Source organism: Urocampus carinirostris, chromosome 5, assembly GCF_059441175.1.
Source record: "Urocampus carinirostris isolate Australia breed hairy pipefish chromosome 5, RoL_Ucar_1.0, whole genome shotgun sequence".
In the NCBI taxonomy this organism is placed as follows: Eukaryota; Metazoa; Chordata; class Actinopteri; order Syngnathiformes; family Syngnathidae; genus Urocampus; species Urocampus carinirostris.
In genome coordinates this window covers 15,912,799-15,928,539 of record NC_142353.1, presented here as the reverse complement: position 1 = coordinate 15,928,539, position 15,741 = coordinate 15,912,799, and the positions used below count along the sequence as shown (strand labels likewise).

General features: G+C 38.0%; 1 protein-coding gene across 1 annotated transcript; it reads right to left on the bottom strand.

Annotated features, from left to right (window-relative positions):
* Positions 1-1,629: 1,629 nt before the first annotated feature.
* On the bottom strand, positions 1,630-15,585 carry tfip11 (tuftelin interacting protein 11). The gene is made up of 15 exons (XM_088335960.1): positions 15,426-15,585; positions 14,917-15,161; positions 14,523-14,685; positions 13,953-14,109; positions 13,703-13,830; positions 13,449-13,613; positions 10,570-10,761; positions 10,274-10,453; positions 9,304-9,438; positions 9,128-9,231; positions 8,881-9,049; positions 8,530-8,773; positions 4,768-4,910; positions 3,268-3,433; positions 1,630-2,422 (listed from the first exon to the last, which is right to left on the bottom strand). Exons 2-15 carry the CDS (start codon positions 15,120-15,122, stop codon positions 2,073-2,075), a joined length of 2,502 nt encoding a protein of 833 aa, XP_088192086.1. The 5' UTR covers positions 15,123-15,161; positions 15,426-15,585; the 3' UTR covers positions 1,630-2,072.
* Between the last annotated feature and the right edge of the window lie 156 nt (positions 15,586-15,741).

Genomic DNA, 15,741 nt, shown 5'->3' with positions numbered 1-15,741 from the left:
TAAGCACCTCGGCTTGCAAGTTGGTCATACTTTCGTCACTCCAGATGAAACGGGACACAAGAAAGCGACCATGTCACTCGGGTCAGGGTGACACAACACACTCTTCTGTTCAACAGCAAGGCCCGACAGCTATCGCTGGTTTACCCCTGCTGCATCATACAGGTGGGCAGATGGGCGGGTGCCCTGCCCATCCCTTAGAACGCATCCAAACATCGCACCATCCTTTCACAACACCTCTCCTCTCGCCAAAGCTAGCAACCCTTTAAGCAATACTAGACAATGCTAAATATGTGCTCAGTCCAGGGTGACGCCAACCAAAAATCAAAGAAAAATAATACTTAACATAAGAAAAAAAACAATTTACCTGTAGTTCATTCATTTTCTATGTTTTAATTGAGTAATGTTAGATGTAAGTGGTAGTTGCTAAAGGTGGTAACAGAAAGTGACCGCGTATGTGATATATTTTGCTTACGCAAAACTAGCTGCAAATGTTGGTCTCGTTCCAGCTAGCAACCCTAAAGCAATGACAATACAAATACTCAAGATAGCTGCTTAAGATAGATATGTGCTTACTACTTAAAATATTATCCGGGGAGTTTATTATGTGCATTTAGTTTTCAATTTTGCAAATGTTTATAATTGAGAAGATAGATACTAGAAGCTGCCTTAGCGACGCTAACCGCCATTATTCTGGTACCATCAATAGCCCATTTTTCTAATTCAGCAAAAGTGGGCTGAATTTATTGTAATAATAAAAATTGTGTCTCATTCACTCAACTATAAAATGTTTCAAAATATGGTTGGAATGAATTACAATATAATAAAGTGAAAAAAGTCCATTAACCACAAACATCACTTTCTTCAGGGAGTACAATACCGTTTATAAGGATTGTTATAAGCATTTGGATATCATTTTCCAAAGTAGACGCACAGAGAACGCAAGAAAAATCGATAAGTGGTTAGGAATCAAGCCAAAACCTCAGCCCCAAAAGAACGATTCGAAAGAAGCTAACAAAATCTATGACGCTACAAAACGTAAACGAACAGTAAAAGCATCGTGGAAAGAGGAGTTCCACGTAGCTTGTAGCAGACCACGCAACGCAAACATTGCATGAATGAAGATGGGTAAATACAGGTACATACTGATGGCAGATGGAAAACAATCATGTCATATACATGCAATGAATGTGTTAGGTAGATTTATAATAAACGTAATTTTAAAGTATTGTTCTGTTATATATTCTGATTATCAATCCGTAATACTTTGCAACAATGTTTTATTTTTTGCGATTAGTCGTCTTATTGTGGTTCAAGTTGGGAAAAATGGGGCAGCCAACTTTTCAGAGTTGTCTGCCCTAGTATCCGGTAACTTTATGTCATGAGTTTCAGACACTGCTGTTATAATTTTATCTATTATCCAAAGGAACTAAAGATTCTTTAAACTTTTGAAAGGAAACTCAGTGGGTGCCCTGCTCGTGGCGCCTGGCTTTCACGACTTCCAGTGGACATATTTAAGACAGCAAGCCATTCTTTGACACGATACAGCCAATTTTTCGCTTGTGCTTTTCTCAGCATTGTCTTGCGGAGCACATAAAACAATGTGGCGGGCCACATTTGGTCCACAGCCCATAAGTTTGAAACATGCCTTATGCTTTATTTTCCACTCTGCCTACATCTTACTTCTAAGCATTAGGTTCAAGTAACAGGGGCCGGAGAGTGACGCTATGGTCATCCCTGCATTTTTTTTTTTTTAAAAACTTCTATTTGTCCGTGTTGCATGAAAATGGAGAAAGAAAAGGCCTTCTTCTAGTACAGTCCAAACGCCAACTCGAACCCCAAAAAAAGAAGAGATAATTCGAGCGCATCCAAAAAGTGAACGTCCTTTCACGCGCATCATGAAATAGCCGTCTGTGAACGTGCTCATGACTTTTAGTCAGGAGATGGCAGCAGGAAGAAACAAATTTCCAAATTCGGCACAGCAGCTTTAGAAAAACCTTGTAATAGATTTCAATGGAATTACACAACATAAAATAATATTTTTGCATTACAACCAAAATGTCCAATTGTCAAGATCACTTTGCCATATCTAGCACACTCTGCAAAGATGTTGGAACCCACGTCTTCTCTCCTTTCACATAAATCATATTCTTGTCGATGAAAATGACAATATGCCCGAATGTGTACAGCTGCTTTTCTTCGTGTCGTTGACCAGGTAAGGGAGCAAACACAATGCTGTTCTCCTTTGCCCTAGCCTGGACCATAGATTTTAAATCTGGATCTAAACTGCCGTTGTTGGCATGCCTGAGGGCCACACTCTCGGCATCTCTGCGCTCTTGCATGGCTTCATATTGGATGTCCTTCCTTCTTTCTGTCTGAGTGAGATATGCGATGCTTTCTCGAGCGCCTGGTTGCATGTAGCCACCTTTGGGTACACATTGAGAACAAGTTAACTTATTTTGAGTGACAAAAGATTCTCATTCATTTTGAAATCTTATTAACTCACTCATTGCCTTAATAGATATGTTTTCAAAAACATAATCCTTAAGTGCCAAAAAGTAAAAAATGTTTTTATTTGTTTTATTTAAAAAATAAAAAATATTATAGAGGGTTCGGTGCAGCTCACCAGTAAGTATCAAGCCTCTGGGGATGCTTTCAGTATGATAGATCACCATTAGATGGCAGAAATTACTTTGATAAGATCTATGTCAACACATTGAGGACGCCCCCCATTTCCTTGTGTTGCTTCCTCTATCCAGCGATTGAGAGTGCATGGGTAGCCCCCGAGTGACTGAAATCATGTGATTGCGTCACCAGAAACATCGGGCACTAAAAAATTCTTGCAAAGTTCATGCATAAATTCAGTGTTCTTTGCAATTAATTGTTATTTTACAAGCAAAGTGCTCTTGTGTTTATAAAAAACATTGTTTATAAATTGGAGGCATCATAAATGCAAAAAAAAAAAAGCACCAAATTGAAGGTTCTGCTTGAAACCTTTGAGAAAAACATGTTTTAGTGAAAAAAAAATTATTAAAAGTTTTCCTGGAAACGAGTACTAAATAATAGTAAAGGCTATAAACCTACTTTTTTCCAATGAAAGATGAGGGTTAAAGCCTTCTCTTGATATGTACTATGCCTATATAGCTACAGATCTACATTTCCAGTAGGCCTTCATAAATAAGTCAAAATATCCCTTATAAGAGCGACATCTGGCATTGAATGAGTTAAATGCAATGTTGAAGTTATTCCTAAATATTTCAGCAAACTCACCAATGCTTGAAGTTACTGCGTTGTTCATTAACGCGATCCCTTCATTGAACTTATCTTTTATGAGTGTTTGTGACAACAACACATCACTAAACATGTTTTTCCAACCACAGAACCAGTTGGTTAATTCTTGGTAAATGGGATTTCTGCTCAACCAGGTACACAGGACCTATTGTAATCATAAACAACAAAGTTAAAAGAAATGCATTGGTCATAGCTGTGTTCCTCAACCAGTGTGCCACACCCATACCTGTCAATTTATAGGTTTCACCCGCATTTTAAACTTTTCTTGATCATTTGAAATTGTGCACACCATATAACGGTTTTTGTACGGAAATTAAAAAAAAAAACATTTGTTTTTTGTTAGACCAATCTCGTTTTGACTGTTTCTCTGAAGACACCTGGTTTCTTACATTTGTCATAGAGTGTATGTAAAGGGAACGCTGTACTTTTCTTCTTTTATGAAAAACGTTTTCCACATTATAAGGCATACCCACAAAAAGTGTTTTTTTCGTATACTGTATACCGTCACACTAGACTATAAGGCGCATGGATATAAAACTACAATAAGAGCTATTTATTTGTGTATAACCTAGGGTAGATATTGGTGCAATGGTTGATCATCGGTCAAAAATGTCGCTGACCAAAATCACAAATCATTGTATGCAACGGGTATTAAACCTGGGTCGCGGGGTGTCAGCGCCAAATACCTAAGCACTATACGACTAGTGTTACAGATAGCTTAGGAAAAGTCATTAGATTTTATCTCATTATCACACTATTTTTACTAACAGTGCCTAAAACTAATGTTATAGAACGGAGGAAACAAAGTTTTCCTGAGAGAAAAATAATCACAAAAAGCACGATAGGGAAACATCTTTTTGGTGCATCTGACAATGAATCGGTCTTTGGCTTTATTAATATCTTTTTAGGACGACTCTCTGTTTAATCCATTCTCTAACATTCATTTTTGGCACCGTGAATACAAATATTGTGTTGATGAGATCAAACCTAATGCCTTTTCGTACATCACCTGGTTGTCTAGGAGTTAAGTGTGGGCGCTTTCACAGCCGAGACCCGGGTTCGATTACTGTTGCAAAGAACCTTTTGCGATTTTGGTCAGCGATTTTTTTGTGATTGCTTAAACATTGCATAAATACTGTGGTATACCATAAAAACTTTAGAAATACTGTATACATTTCCAAACCTATCCATCGTATTATGCTGTAAATAAGTTGCACCGAGCGAACTTTCAAATTTCTGGCCAATTTGGTTTTTTAGGGGCTCCGTATAGTCCTGAAAATACAGCAAATATTATTAGGTTAAATTATAGCTTATCTTGACAATTTAAACTTTAAAACAGGAGCTATACATTACTATAATGATTTTTACTCAGGCGGTATGCCTTGAGTTATTTTCAAAAGAAAGAAAATGTGCCTCGGATCACAAAAGGTTGAGAAACACTAGAGTGCCACTCTCTCAATAGTACAGACAGTTACGTACATGTATCCATTTTGGAAAGAAGTATTTATGCAGCAGGGAGACCATACTAGATGTAGACACCATTCCCTCCCATTTCATTACCCAACCGAAGGGCTCCATTTGCTGCTGGTGAGGATTGATAACCAGCTCTTCCAGACACAGAGCTGTGGAGACAAATATACATTACACAATACAAATACAATGTAAAAATAAAAACAATGATAGGAAATAAAAATTGCTGGACCATTATCCACCACTTATTTCCTACATTTTAAACACAGTGGCTTTGAATACAGAGCGGATAGTTTTTTTTTTTTTTTCACGAGGCGGATGGTCGCAAGGGTGTCTGTGGCAATTTTGAACATGCACCGGGTCCTTTCCGTGGACATCCCTAGTTGCGGTGCACGGCGGGGCCCTGCATCGACAGGTCTCCGGAACTTCGCCTTGGTCTGCACCGAGCAGCTGACTTAGTACTGGTGCGGACCAGGGGAATGCAACAGTTTAACACCTTACAAACCTGTAAATCCGCCTAAAATCCCAATCCAAGACGTACACAAAGTAATTAGAGTGATGTTCTTGAACCGCTAGGAGAATATGGACGGTTTTGGTCTCTTGAAAGGTAACTCTGAAGTTTTGTCCCAAACTAAAATAATAATCACTGCAGGTGCTACTAACATTGAGTAATCCAAGTTAGAACACAAAGAAATAGAAGGTTTTTATCGTCCCCTGATTTTTTTTAATCACATATGCCTGCAGAAGAGTGTAACAAGGGGATCTTAGCTGGAAAACAGCCGGGACAATAGCATGAAGCCTTACCTGGTCCCAGGTCAAATTTGATTCTAATCTGAAAAACTAAAGAGTGCATTTTACAAATGTTTCTAAAGGTATGTAAAAACTTTTTCAAAAGTGGCCATTGTAAGACTACCAATTTACAGCTCTAAAACCTCTGCAACCACTGTACAGTGTATTGTACTATGGCCAATTTCAGACATTGTCAAAGAGTTGCAAATGTTTGACTTCTCTTTCCAGAAGTCACTCACTTATTGTCCACACTTGCACATGATAATCACGCGTAAAAAATTGATCTTGAATTGCATTACACACGTGTTTTCGGCTCGGATTTAAATACACACCGTAAATATGCATTAATTTATGTTGGGAGTTTCATTGGCTAACCAATGTGTCTAACAACATTTGAATCAGACACTACTGGCTGAATAATTTTTCAAGTCAAAGTATGTCAAAAGCGGTTTAGCAATACAGGCTTTCTTGGACTATAGCATGCTAAGGACCGTGACATAAAGCTTGCAATTGGTTGAAAGTGGAGTCAATCCAAAGGTCAGAGGCTAACAGCCATATTAGAAATCATCCTACGAGTCTCTTTACTTTTTGAAAGGACTTATGGGGCGAAACCGACTGATTCCAACAAGGATCACCAAATCGATGCAGGGATGCTTATAGGCAGATATTTTTTGTGTGTATTTGCATTATCGTGTGTTTTGTATTATTTATTTTACACGGTTAGATACACTAGACTGTCGTGAAATTAACGAGATGAGATGTTTGTGGAGAATCGTGTTATCAGCTGAGTATCAGAGAACGTTATTGGTGAGCTATACCGGCTTTATAGTTTTCGGGTATCTTGTTTCAGGCTGATCGTGATATGTTTGTGATAAGTATATTTTGAAAATGGTCATCATATCTTGAATCCCATGAGTTTAAGATTTCCAATGATATGTGGCACATTAGGGGTTCATTTAAAAATAAAAGCCTTGTGATTTCTGCCAAGTGCTCTGAATGTCAAAGTGAAGAAATTCAAAGAAGTGCGGGTAAACAACGCGAGTAACTAGGACTCTCTTTGGTAGCCAAATGCCTTGCAAAATAATTAGTAACACGCAAGAATGGATGAACAAGATTCCCACTGTCCGTCAATATTCACTAAATTTGCAAAACCATATACACAGGAGTGTGATAAAAATCACACATAAATGCTTGGGATCCTTTGAAGTAGTGTCGAATTATTAAATGTTTTAGTGTGGGAGCAATTGACAAATAAAGGAATTTGAAATTGTGAATTTCCCTTCGGGGATGAATAAAGTATCTATCTATCTATCTATCTATCTATCTATCTATCTATCTATCTAATTGGGTGTTTTCCGTCTTATGTCCCGACAGTGTTTTGACTCGATAGGAGACTTAACCACAATGTATTACATTTCAATTTTTTTAAAATGGCTGATTAATCCATCACATTTTTTGATTCGTTTTTAAATCTGTGCATGCGGCTTTTAATCAGATGCGCTCCGTAGGACAGAATTCACGGTAAACACTTGGCATGCAGGTACATATTACCGGAATGTACATTTGACTTTTTTTTTGTATTTTCACTCAAAGAGAGAGCATTGAAAAGTAAACACTTGGGACCTCAACATGCAAATGTCCAAAATGGCACTGTGCTGTGATTTATTATTGCATAGGGGATAAAACCACAGTTTACGCAAAACATGCTATATATATTATTTGGACGTGTAGACATCGCTTGTTCAAGCCTCAGCTGAGTCATACCTAAGACTTCCAACATTGGTACTCATTGCTTCCCTGCTTGGGGCTCGGCATTAAGGGTTGGAATTGGGGGGTTTGGTCACCTAATGACTCCCAACACAGCAGTTAGGTCTAAAATGGCGGCGCCCTGTTTGGCTGCGGCTGCATCGGCTCGCTACAGTTCAACTGTACGGGTCAGGTGAATCGACATTTCGTTCTGTGTGCATGGTTACAAAGAATTACAATAAAAGTAAATTCTATTCTATTCTATCCATTATAATTCATGATCTTTAACCTGGTGTATTTCAATGCATTTCGGTATTTTTCTCTCCAGTGCCGTGGAGTCAATTACATGCAAACATTTTTTGTCCAGTGTTCACACTACTACACCAGCTGGTGGCGCCCAAGCCCGAATAACAAGTTTGCCTGCAAATCACTGACTGCAGAATTACATTCAGACTGTAGCTCCAAAACGTTTGAGGGTGATTGCTGGTATTGCACACATATATACCAGAAGGCCTGTTGCCTCTGAACATTTAGAGTGGTTGGAAGTCAAAAACTATTCATAAATGACTGCGTTTTCTCTCCTCAAGTTCACCTCCCAATAATGTACACTGACCTGCATTGTGTGATGTTTTGGGGGAAACTTCTATTGACAAAATGTATTGAAAAAAATTTGACACAACCTTTTGACTAATCCAAAGCTATAATTTTTGCAGTGAACTTTTAGTTAATTTAAACTTTTTTTTTTTATTTAGCAACTTCGACACCAAGCAACACAAAATCCCATTAATATAGCCATTAATATAATTAAAATGAGTCCAAATAAGAATCATTTTTCTGATTTGGGTCATTTTTAAAAATGTCCCTTTTGTTCTCCGTATTCCAATTCTCTTGAATTGTTCCTTTGCTCAATTGTTGCTGCAGCAGTTCACCCCCCACAACTCAGCCCTCCTCTGCTCAGCGAACAAAAACAATTATATTCACCAATTAACCAATAGTGAACGAGAAGACCTTTGTTTTTAAGTACAAGTTTGGGACCCTGGTTTTTATATGGTATGGGGAAAGACTGAAATATATGTGAATGGATAGGTCTGATGCCACTGAACATTTTGAGTGGTTGGAAGTAAAATAACATTCATAAATAGCTGAGTTATCAGTTTAAGGTCAGGTCCACTTACATGCATTGTTGTCACCAATAAAAACACATGTCACGAGGGTTAAGAGGATGACGTAGATTACCTAGTTTGGGTATGATGTTTTTAACCATGAAAGCTTCCCAAGCTCCTGGGCTAAAAACATCTTTCCAGGGGGTTAGAGTGAGCAGGCCTGAATCATCGCTGGGGTGCCACCGCTGCAAACCATCAGCTAGCTTGTTCCTGATGGGCTCATATAAAGGCTCCAGACGTGTTTGAAGCAGAGGCAGCCAAGGGTGAATCCATGAGTGGATTGGCACCACGTCGGTCAAGGGGTTCCACGCATTCACCTGTTCGTAGCAAAACAGGGTTTTGATGTTATCTTATACATTTGAGCTATCTAATATTTGATATGACTATCAAATTTTTCACTGAGCAAAGTATGAGAATGCCTCGCCTCTCGTTGCAACCGGGGTAAAATGAGCTGCTCGAGGAGGTAATCTGTGATCCATGGTGGGAGAAGAGGAATCCAAAATTCAACGCAGTCTACCATTGGTCCGACATTACGTGGCTGCCAGCCAAACACGCAGGACTGCATCCCCGGGATCCACACTTCCCACAGTAGCCTGGAATAACAAATACAGAAAGGAAAAAAAGGTTCATAAAGTGAAAATCATTTAATTATTCCATATGTTTGTTTTTACCTGTGGTAAGGATCCATGTTTGAATCTTGTCCACCGCTGATAAGGTTTTTTGACTCGAGAATTACCTTCCACTTACCAATCTCCTCAAAACAAAAAGAGGGATCCTGAAACAAAAGAAAAAAATCAGAGAGCGCCAAATCACAGCTACATAATAACAAGTGAAAGGAGAAATGTGCCTTCAATGGATTCCAAGAAGCAAGTTTTTCTTTAAGTAAAGGATGAACTGTAGCTACGGCTAGGTCAGCCAAACCCAAGGTCTTGTATTCTTCATAGTATTCAGTCTGTAAGGTCTCAAAGATGAGAGCACACTCCTGAACAAAGTACAATGAAGAACATATTTTCAATATTTTCATGTTTTTGAGGCAAGGCAATTTTACTCAAACACATTTCAGATACCTCCATACTATTAGCATTGTTACGAAACAACTTAAAACAACATTTGAGGAAAAACTAATTAAAGGTTTGGGTTGTCATTTGGACAGTCCTTTTCTTACTTTCACCATTTTCATCCTGGAATAAAAGAAAACCACGACCACGTGCGTGATATCACTCTGTCCGTCCCCCCAACCCTGCCACCTCCTTTCCTCCAGCATAATGCGCTTCGTAGCAACACAGAGGGTGAAAGTAAGATACAACTAGATAGGCAGTGGTATACAAAGGCTTTGTGAACTCATTTGGGCATTGTTAACACACACCTAATAGAGAACATATAGATTTGTATTTTTTAAGGACACATACAACTATGCACCCCACCTTTAAATCCCTTTTTAAAACATTTGGAGTTGTGAAATAAGATACAATAGTGAATTATGAGTTTTATAAAATTGCAGGGAAAAAAAATCCACTTTGGAACACATTTTCCATAATAATATCCTTTCTCTATGGTATTTGGAATAAAAACATTTTTTTATGCACTTAAAATAAGTGACCACCACGTATCCTTTAACTGTAAATATCTACATTTATTGCCACATTACCAGATCATTTTTTCCCAATTTATTATGTTGTTAAACAAAATTGTTTTTCTAGTAACAATTATCTGCTGACTTCAAAATCCTACTGGATTTATGGTCAATATGAATTAATGTCTAAAACTGGAGTGGTTAATTTCAACACATATATCGGTGCTAAGTAGTTTAATGTTACCTGCAAAGTGGGTCCCTCGCCTGGTGCTGTCTCTCCAGAAGGAAAACGGTCCACCAAAGCCAGCACTGCTTCCATTCTACGAATGGCATCTTGTTCTTCTTCCAACCTGGTCTGAAGTTCCCGAGACTCGTGGCTCAGGGACAAAACAACGTCTTTTTCATACTGCAGGCGTCGGGCTGACTGAACAATAAGTTGTGAGACAACACAACATATGTTGGCAAGCAGTGGAGAACAAGAATGCTCAAGACTTACAAACAAAAAAAAAACTTGTCCAAAATGATTTTGTTGTCCTGTACCTGTAATATGTCTTGCTCTGTAAGGTCAATCAAAAGTTGAAGGTTATGTTCAAGCTCGGGGAGTGCAAAGCCCGACCCCTTTTGATTTCGCACCGACGTGCTTAATGGGGTGTCTTCTGGCATGTTGTGCTTGTTGGACATCTGACTGTAGCTGGAATATACCCGTTGCTCTCTTCCAGTCATATCAATGACCTACACACGGGAAGAAATATTCCAAAGATAGAACTAAGGGTAAGTAGGAGAATCGCTGAAGATTCTGGTTATTCAAGTACATTATTTAGAAGTAGCTACCCCATTGAACAGGGGCGTCAAACTCATTTTTACTGAGGTCAGTGTAATGGCTGTCCTCAAAGGTTCTGAAGTTACAAATAAATCTACTTGTTATGTAAAACTAATGTTACTACTCCTACATTTAAAGTAACTCTTAAAGTACCTGTTTTTATTAAGTGCTTTCTGATTTTTGTCAGTACATATTTTGAATTACACTTGGGGATATTATTTATGTTTTGTTGCTCAGGCCTGAGGATGGCTGCTTTTAGTATCAAAAGAAAGGGAGAAGATATCTTTAAACTTTAGGAGGTATCCTACAATAGACAGAGATAATTGAAAAGTATTTAAACGGCATTGAATTCATTATTCTAAAAATAAGGCCTTAATTGGTATTAAAATGTCTTAAATCCCATTTTATAGAGTCTTAAAAATGTGAACACATTATAAGATTTATATTTGTTTGATCTAAAAAGATTTGGTAACATTTAGCAATTGTCTTTTTTTACTTTTATGGCAACATTGCGTGACCACAATAACAGAACTATCAAAACGGTGGTGTGGTTTCAGTCGGGCCAGAGCAAACGCATGTATTTGGTGTACCCACAATACACATAGCGACTTCGGAAAGAGATGTTTATTTTGGACATTGGGAAAGGGTCGATTTAAAAGGAAGTGGCTGTCCGACAAATGTTTTTCTCCTTAGATAAAAGTTGTTCATGGTAATGTGTACAATGCACGTGTGCAAGAAACATTTGTGTTCTATTTGTTTCAATTTTTTTTGTCGACTTGGTGTTAAATTTGATTTCAAAAGGCATTAGAAAAGTCTTGAAAAGTATTAAATTTAAAACTTGCCTGAAGCTGTAGGAACCCCGATAGAGTAGTAATGTGGAGCATCATTCTACACAGGATGCGCTGCATTAAATTTGTTCTTTTTGATAGTAAGTTATTATAGCTAAATTAGTAGTCTGCCCGGAAGCCCGGGGCGTGCATCTTTGACGTCGGGCGTACTACTTACACAACATCTCTGCACGGGTGGCAGACTACTAAAAAAAAAAAAAAAAAAAAAAAAAATTACTTTTTCTTTCCCCCAAATCAAACGTTTGCTTTATTCCGATTTCGAAATCTTCGTTCGGTTTGGAAATTTCAGATTTTCGGTTCGTTTGGCAATTTGCATACTTAACAAACAATCAAAAGCCTGCATCGGATAACTTTGTGCTTCCGGACTTTCCGAGCGTTATAAGGTCGCGCATTTGCATATAATTTTCCAAAGTAGACGCACAGACAACACAAGAAAAAATGGATAAGTGGTTAGGAATCAAGCCAAAACCTCAGCCCCAGAAGAAGGATTCGAAAGAAGCTAACAAAATTTATGACGCTACAAAACGTAAACGTACAGTAAAAGCAACGTGGAAAGAGGAGTTCATGTGGCTTGTAGCAGACCACACAACGCAAACATTGCATGAATGAAGATGAGTAAATACAGGTACATACTGATGGCAGGAGGAAAAAAGTGAGGTCATATTCATGCAATGAATGTCATAAGTACATTTATAATAAACTTAATTTAATGTGTTGTTCTGTTATATATTCTGAATATCAATCCTTAATACTTTGCAACAATGGTTTTTTTGCGATTGGTCGTCTTATTGCATTTCAAGTTGTGAAAAATGGGGCAGGCAACTTTTCAGAGTTGTCTGCCCTGGTGTCCGGTAACTTTTTGTCATGAGTTTCAGACACAGACACAAGACACACACATATGTATGTATATATAATATACTAATCTATTCAGCCTTTTGAGACTTCTTCTGATAAAGGGCTATACAAATAAATATAAATTGACCTGACTTGAATGTATTAATCATTCATCTTACAGACATTACAGTTGCATTGAAAGAAAATTGTCACTACACATGTATAGTATGCTATTAATGAAATACATTCATACCTCTACATACCAGATACTCAAGATACAAGATATCATTCGGGCAAAGGTTTTGCTTGACATACAGTACGAGAGAAATTCCAAGTTACAAGAATTTTCAGACCAAAGACAGGTGCTTAAAAATCGTTTTTATTATCATCTTACTGCTATATTTGGAAGTTAAATTACTATTCGAATGTGTTTTAGTGATCAGTAAGATGTGTTTTATAACTATTTAGGGTAACATGGATTCTTTTGGGAGGCCAGAAACTCGTTTGTTGGTGTTCAGTTATTTTCTATTGAGAAAAAGCTCAAGATACAAGCAATTCTAGAAACAAACATGATACAGGAACAAATTAACCTTGTATGTAGATGTATCACGGTATAACCAAAAGCAAAAATTGCTTGGAAATTTTTGGGATCATTTATTTCTTCATTCCACTCGTTAGCACTGATATGGAAATACTGGCGTGTAGTTTTGCTGAACCGTCTTTTTGTGTATATTGCAGTCGACAGGCATTGTGGGAAATGTATATTTTTAGACAGTCAAGACATTTTAAGCTCTCACACGCCACATGAAATGATGTGGTGGGTCACATTTGACCCACAGGCCCTGAGTTTGACCCATGTGCCACAAAACATTGTTGCCGTTACAGTCATTCCTACTAAAAAAGGTGTATTTGGTTACCTTCACTTGAGCCAGCTCTCCACCGGATGTTCCTACCATACTGCGCCCGTTAAGTTTCCCATGAGCTTTCAGTTCCTCAACAGTTTTATAGGAGTACTTGGGTTTCTTTCTTGGTCCACTGGTGCCAGGATCTTTACGCCACTGACCCAATTCCTTCTGGAACTCCTAAAGAGTGATGGTTTCAAATGTAATGATGATGCAAGAATCTTTGAAATTTGCACTAGAAATGGCGACCTGAATTTATTTTATGTTACCTTTTCTTCCTCCTCATCTGAGTCAACCACTGGAAAATCTTGAATACTCTGTTGTGTTCGTTCATTACCATAAGCACCCACTGCACCTTTTCCTTTGCGAACCTTTGCCTCAATTGGATTGATAATACCTAAAGCGTTAAAAAGGGCATTTGTTAGAAAATGTGCACTGGAATCTTCCCAAAATTATAAATGGTTAATAGATTGACATTATACAACATAGTGCTAAAAAGGAAAAAATAATTCAGCTCACCCTGTGCATTCTTGCCCAAGCCTCTGCCTAGTTGATAGCCCATTTTCTGTAAAAGTTTTTGACCAATTCCCTTGGTGTGTTTCTCCCAGGAGCCAATTCCTTGTCCATGCTGTATACCCCCTGCAAATCTTTGAGACTGATTTCCACTGAAATTGCCCTAGACAAAAAAAGTTTGAATACAAAAATCATCCACAACTATTTCTATACATAGACTCACAACCGTTGTTAATTCGGGACCCGCATCCTTCTGAAAAAGCAAATTTGAGCCCCCTTGAGTAGAACTGAATAGCTTCTTGTTTAATGTGCATTTTTGTCAAAGCATGTGAACGCTCGGTCTTAGGAGGTTGAAAAAACTTGGGAATACGTGCACAGCTACTTTATGTAAATGTGAATTTGAAAGAGCCTCAAATGCATGATTAAACTATTCTACACTGTCCCAAAATAATACAGAATATAAAAGTATGCATTTTTTTAGTTGAGCAAGTTGTATTTTTGGATGGAAATCACTATACAATTTAAACCCATTAGAATAAACATTGCAAAGGAGACCAACCAGTCCATAAAATGTACCTTTTGAAGCTTTTGATTTGATCGTACTAGAACAGGTGGAGGTGCAGAAGGTGCATCATCCTCAGAATCGTTAGAACCTTCTTTTTCTTGCCGTTTCTCCTCAGATGCAGTTTTTCTTAATCCCGCACTCACAAAGTTCACTGGAGCAGTGTAGTCCTTAGGTCTTGAAATACATTTTTAAAATTAAGATCAATACAACACACCAACCAGTTCAGGGTGTCCCCTGCCCACTGCCTGAAGCCAGTTGGGATGGGCTCCAGCACCCCCGCTACCCTACTGAGGATAAACGGTGCAGATAATGGATGGATGGAATATAACACACTTTAAAATGTTTTGGCTCTCTTGAGGCGATTATGGTGGTTTTACGTAATGTCACATCAAAACCACAACTTACCTCTTGCCTCCAAAACTCGGTTTATCGTCCTCGTCAGAGTCCTGTTCTGCCCAGATGCCATAAGTCATTTGTTCTTTTGTCTGTCTGCGTCTCCGGCGGTCTGGATTGAACTCATTGGCCAAATCCCAATCTGTGATCTCAAAACTTTCAATCTCTACGCCATCCTCTTCTGCTTCCCTCCGTCCATACAGGTGTGACATTGACATTCTTGAAAATATCTTTCCAATTCTTCGAAACAAATATTCCTTTGAACACAAAATGTACACAAATTCCGTCGTTTTAATCCACAGTGGTACTCGTCTTAATGATTTGACTTAATAGTAAACATTATCTACTCTATGTATATACCAAAGCCATATCCCCCTCGTACATAACACTATGTTTACATATACTGCAATAACATTACATCGTAACAGAGACAAAACGAAATATACTTAGCATCGATGTTCTTAATATATCCGTGCAACAACGATGATAAATATTCAGTTTTAACTAAAAATGTACATTACCTATCTCTTCAACGCTACGTTATAATTTCCTGATTGGGGCAGAAAATAAGATTTGTGAGCTAATGCTAGCTTTCTGGCGTAACTGGAACGCTTCTGATTACTTCCGGAAGATAAAGCACTTCCGTTGTTGATTATGAAATATGAACTAAAATAAAATAATCAATCGTTAAAATGTATTCTTGATCGGTGGTACACTCGTGAATTTTAAGTTTTTTTTTAAATATTTCAGATCATTAAAAAAGTGAGGCAATCAATGTTAGTAGATGGTACACATTACACCGTAAGGAGATTTGTGGTGTAACACAAAAACAATTCC

What these genes read in the sequence shown, in the direction of transcription:
- tfip11 (XM_088335960.1), bottom strand. Translation starts at nt 15,122, where the DNA reads ATGTCAATGTCACACCTGTATGGACGGAGGGAAGCAGAAGAGGATGGC. An exon ending in CCGAGTTTTGGAGGCAAGAG is followed by an intron (nt 14,686 to 14,916) that starts GTAAGTTGTGGT and finishes ATGTATTTCAAG; the next exon opens with ACCTAAGGACTACACTGCTC. An exon ending in CAGATGAGGAGGAAGAAAAG is followed by an intron (nt 13,614 to 13,702) that starts GTAACATAAAAT and finishes ATCACTCTTTAG; the next exon opens with GAGTTCCAGAAGGAATTGGG.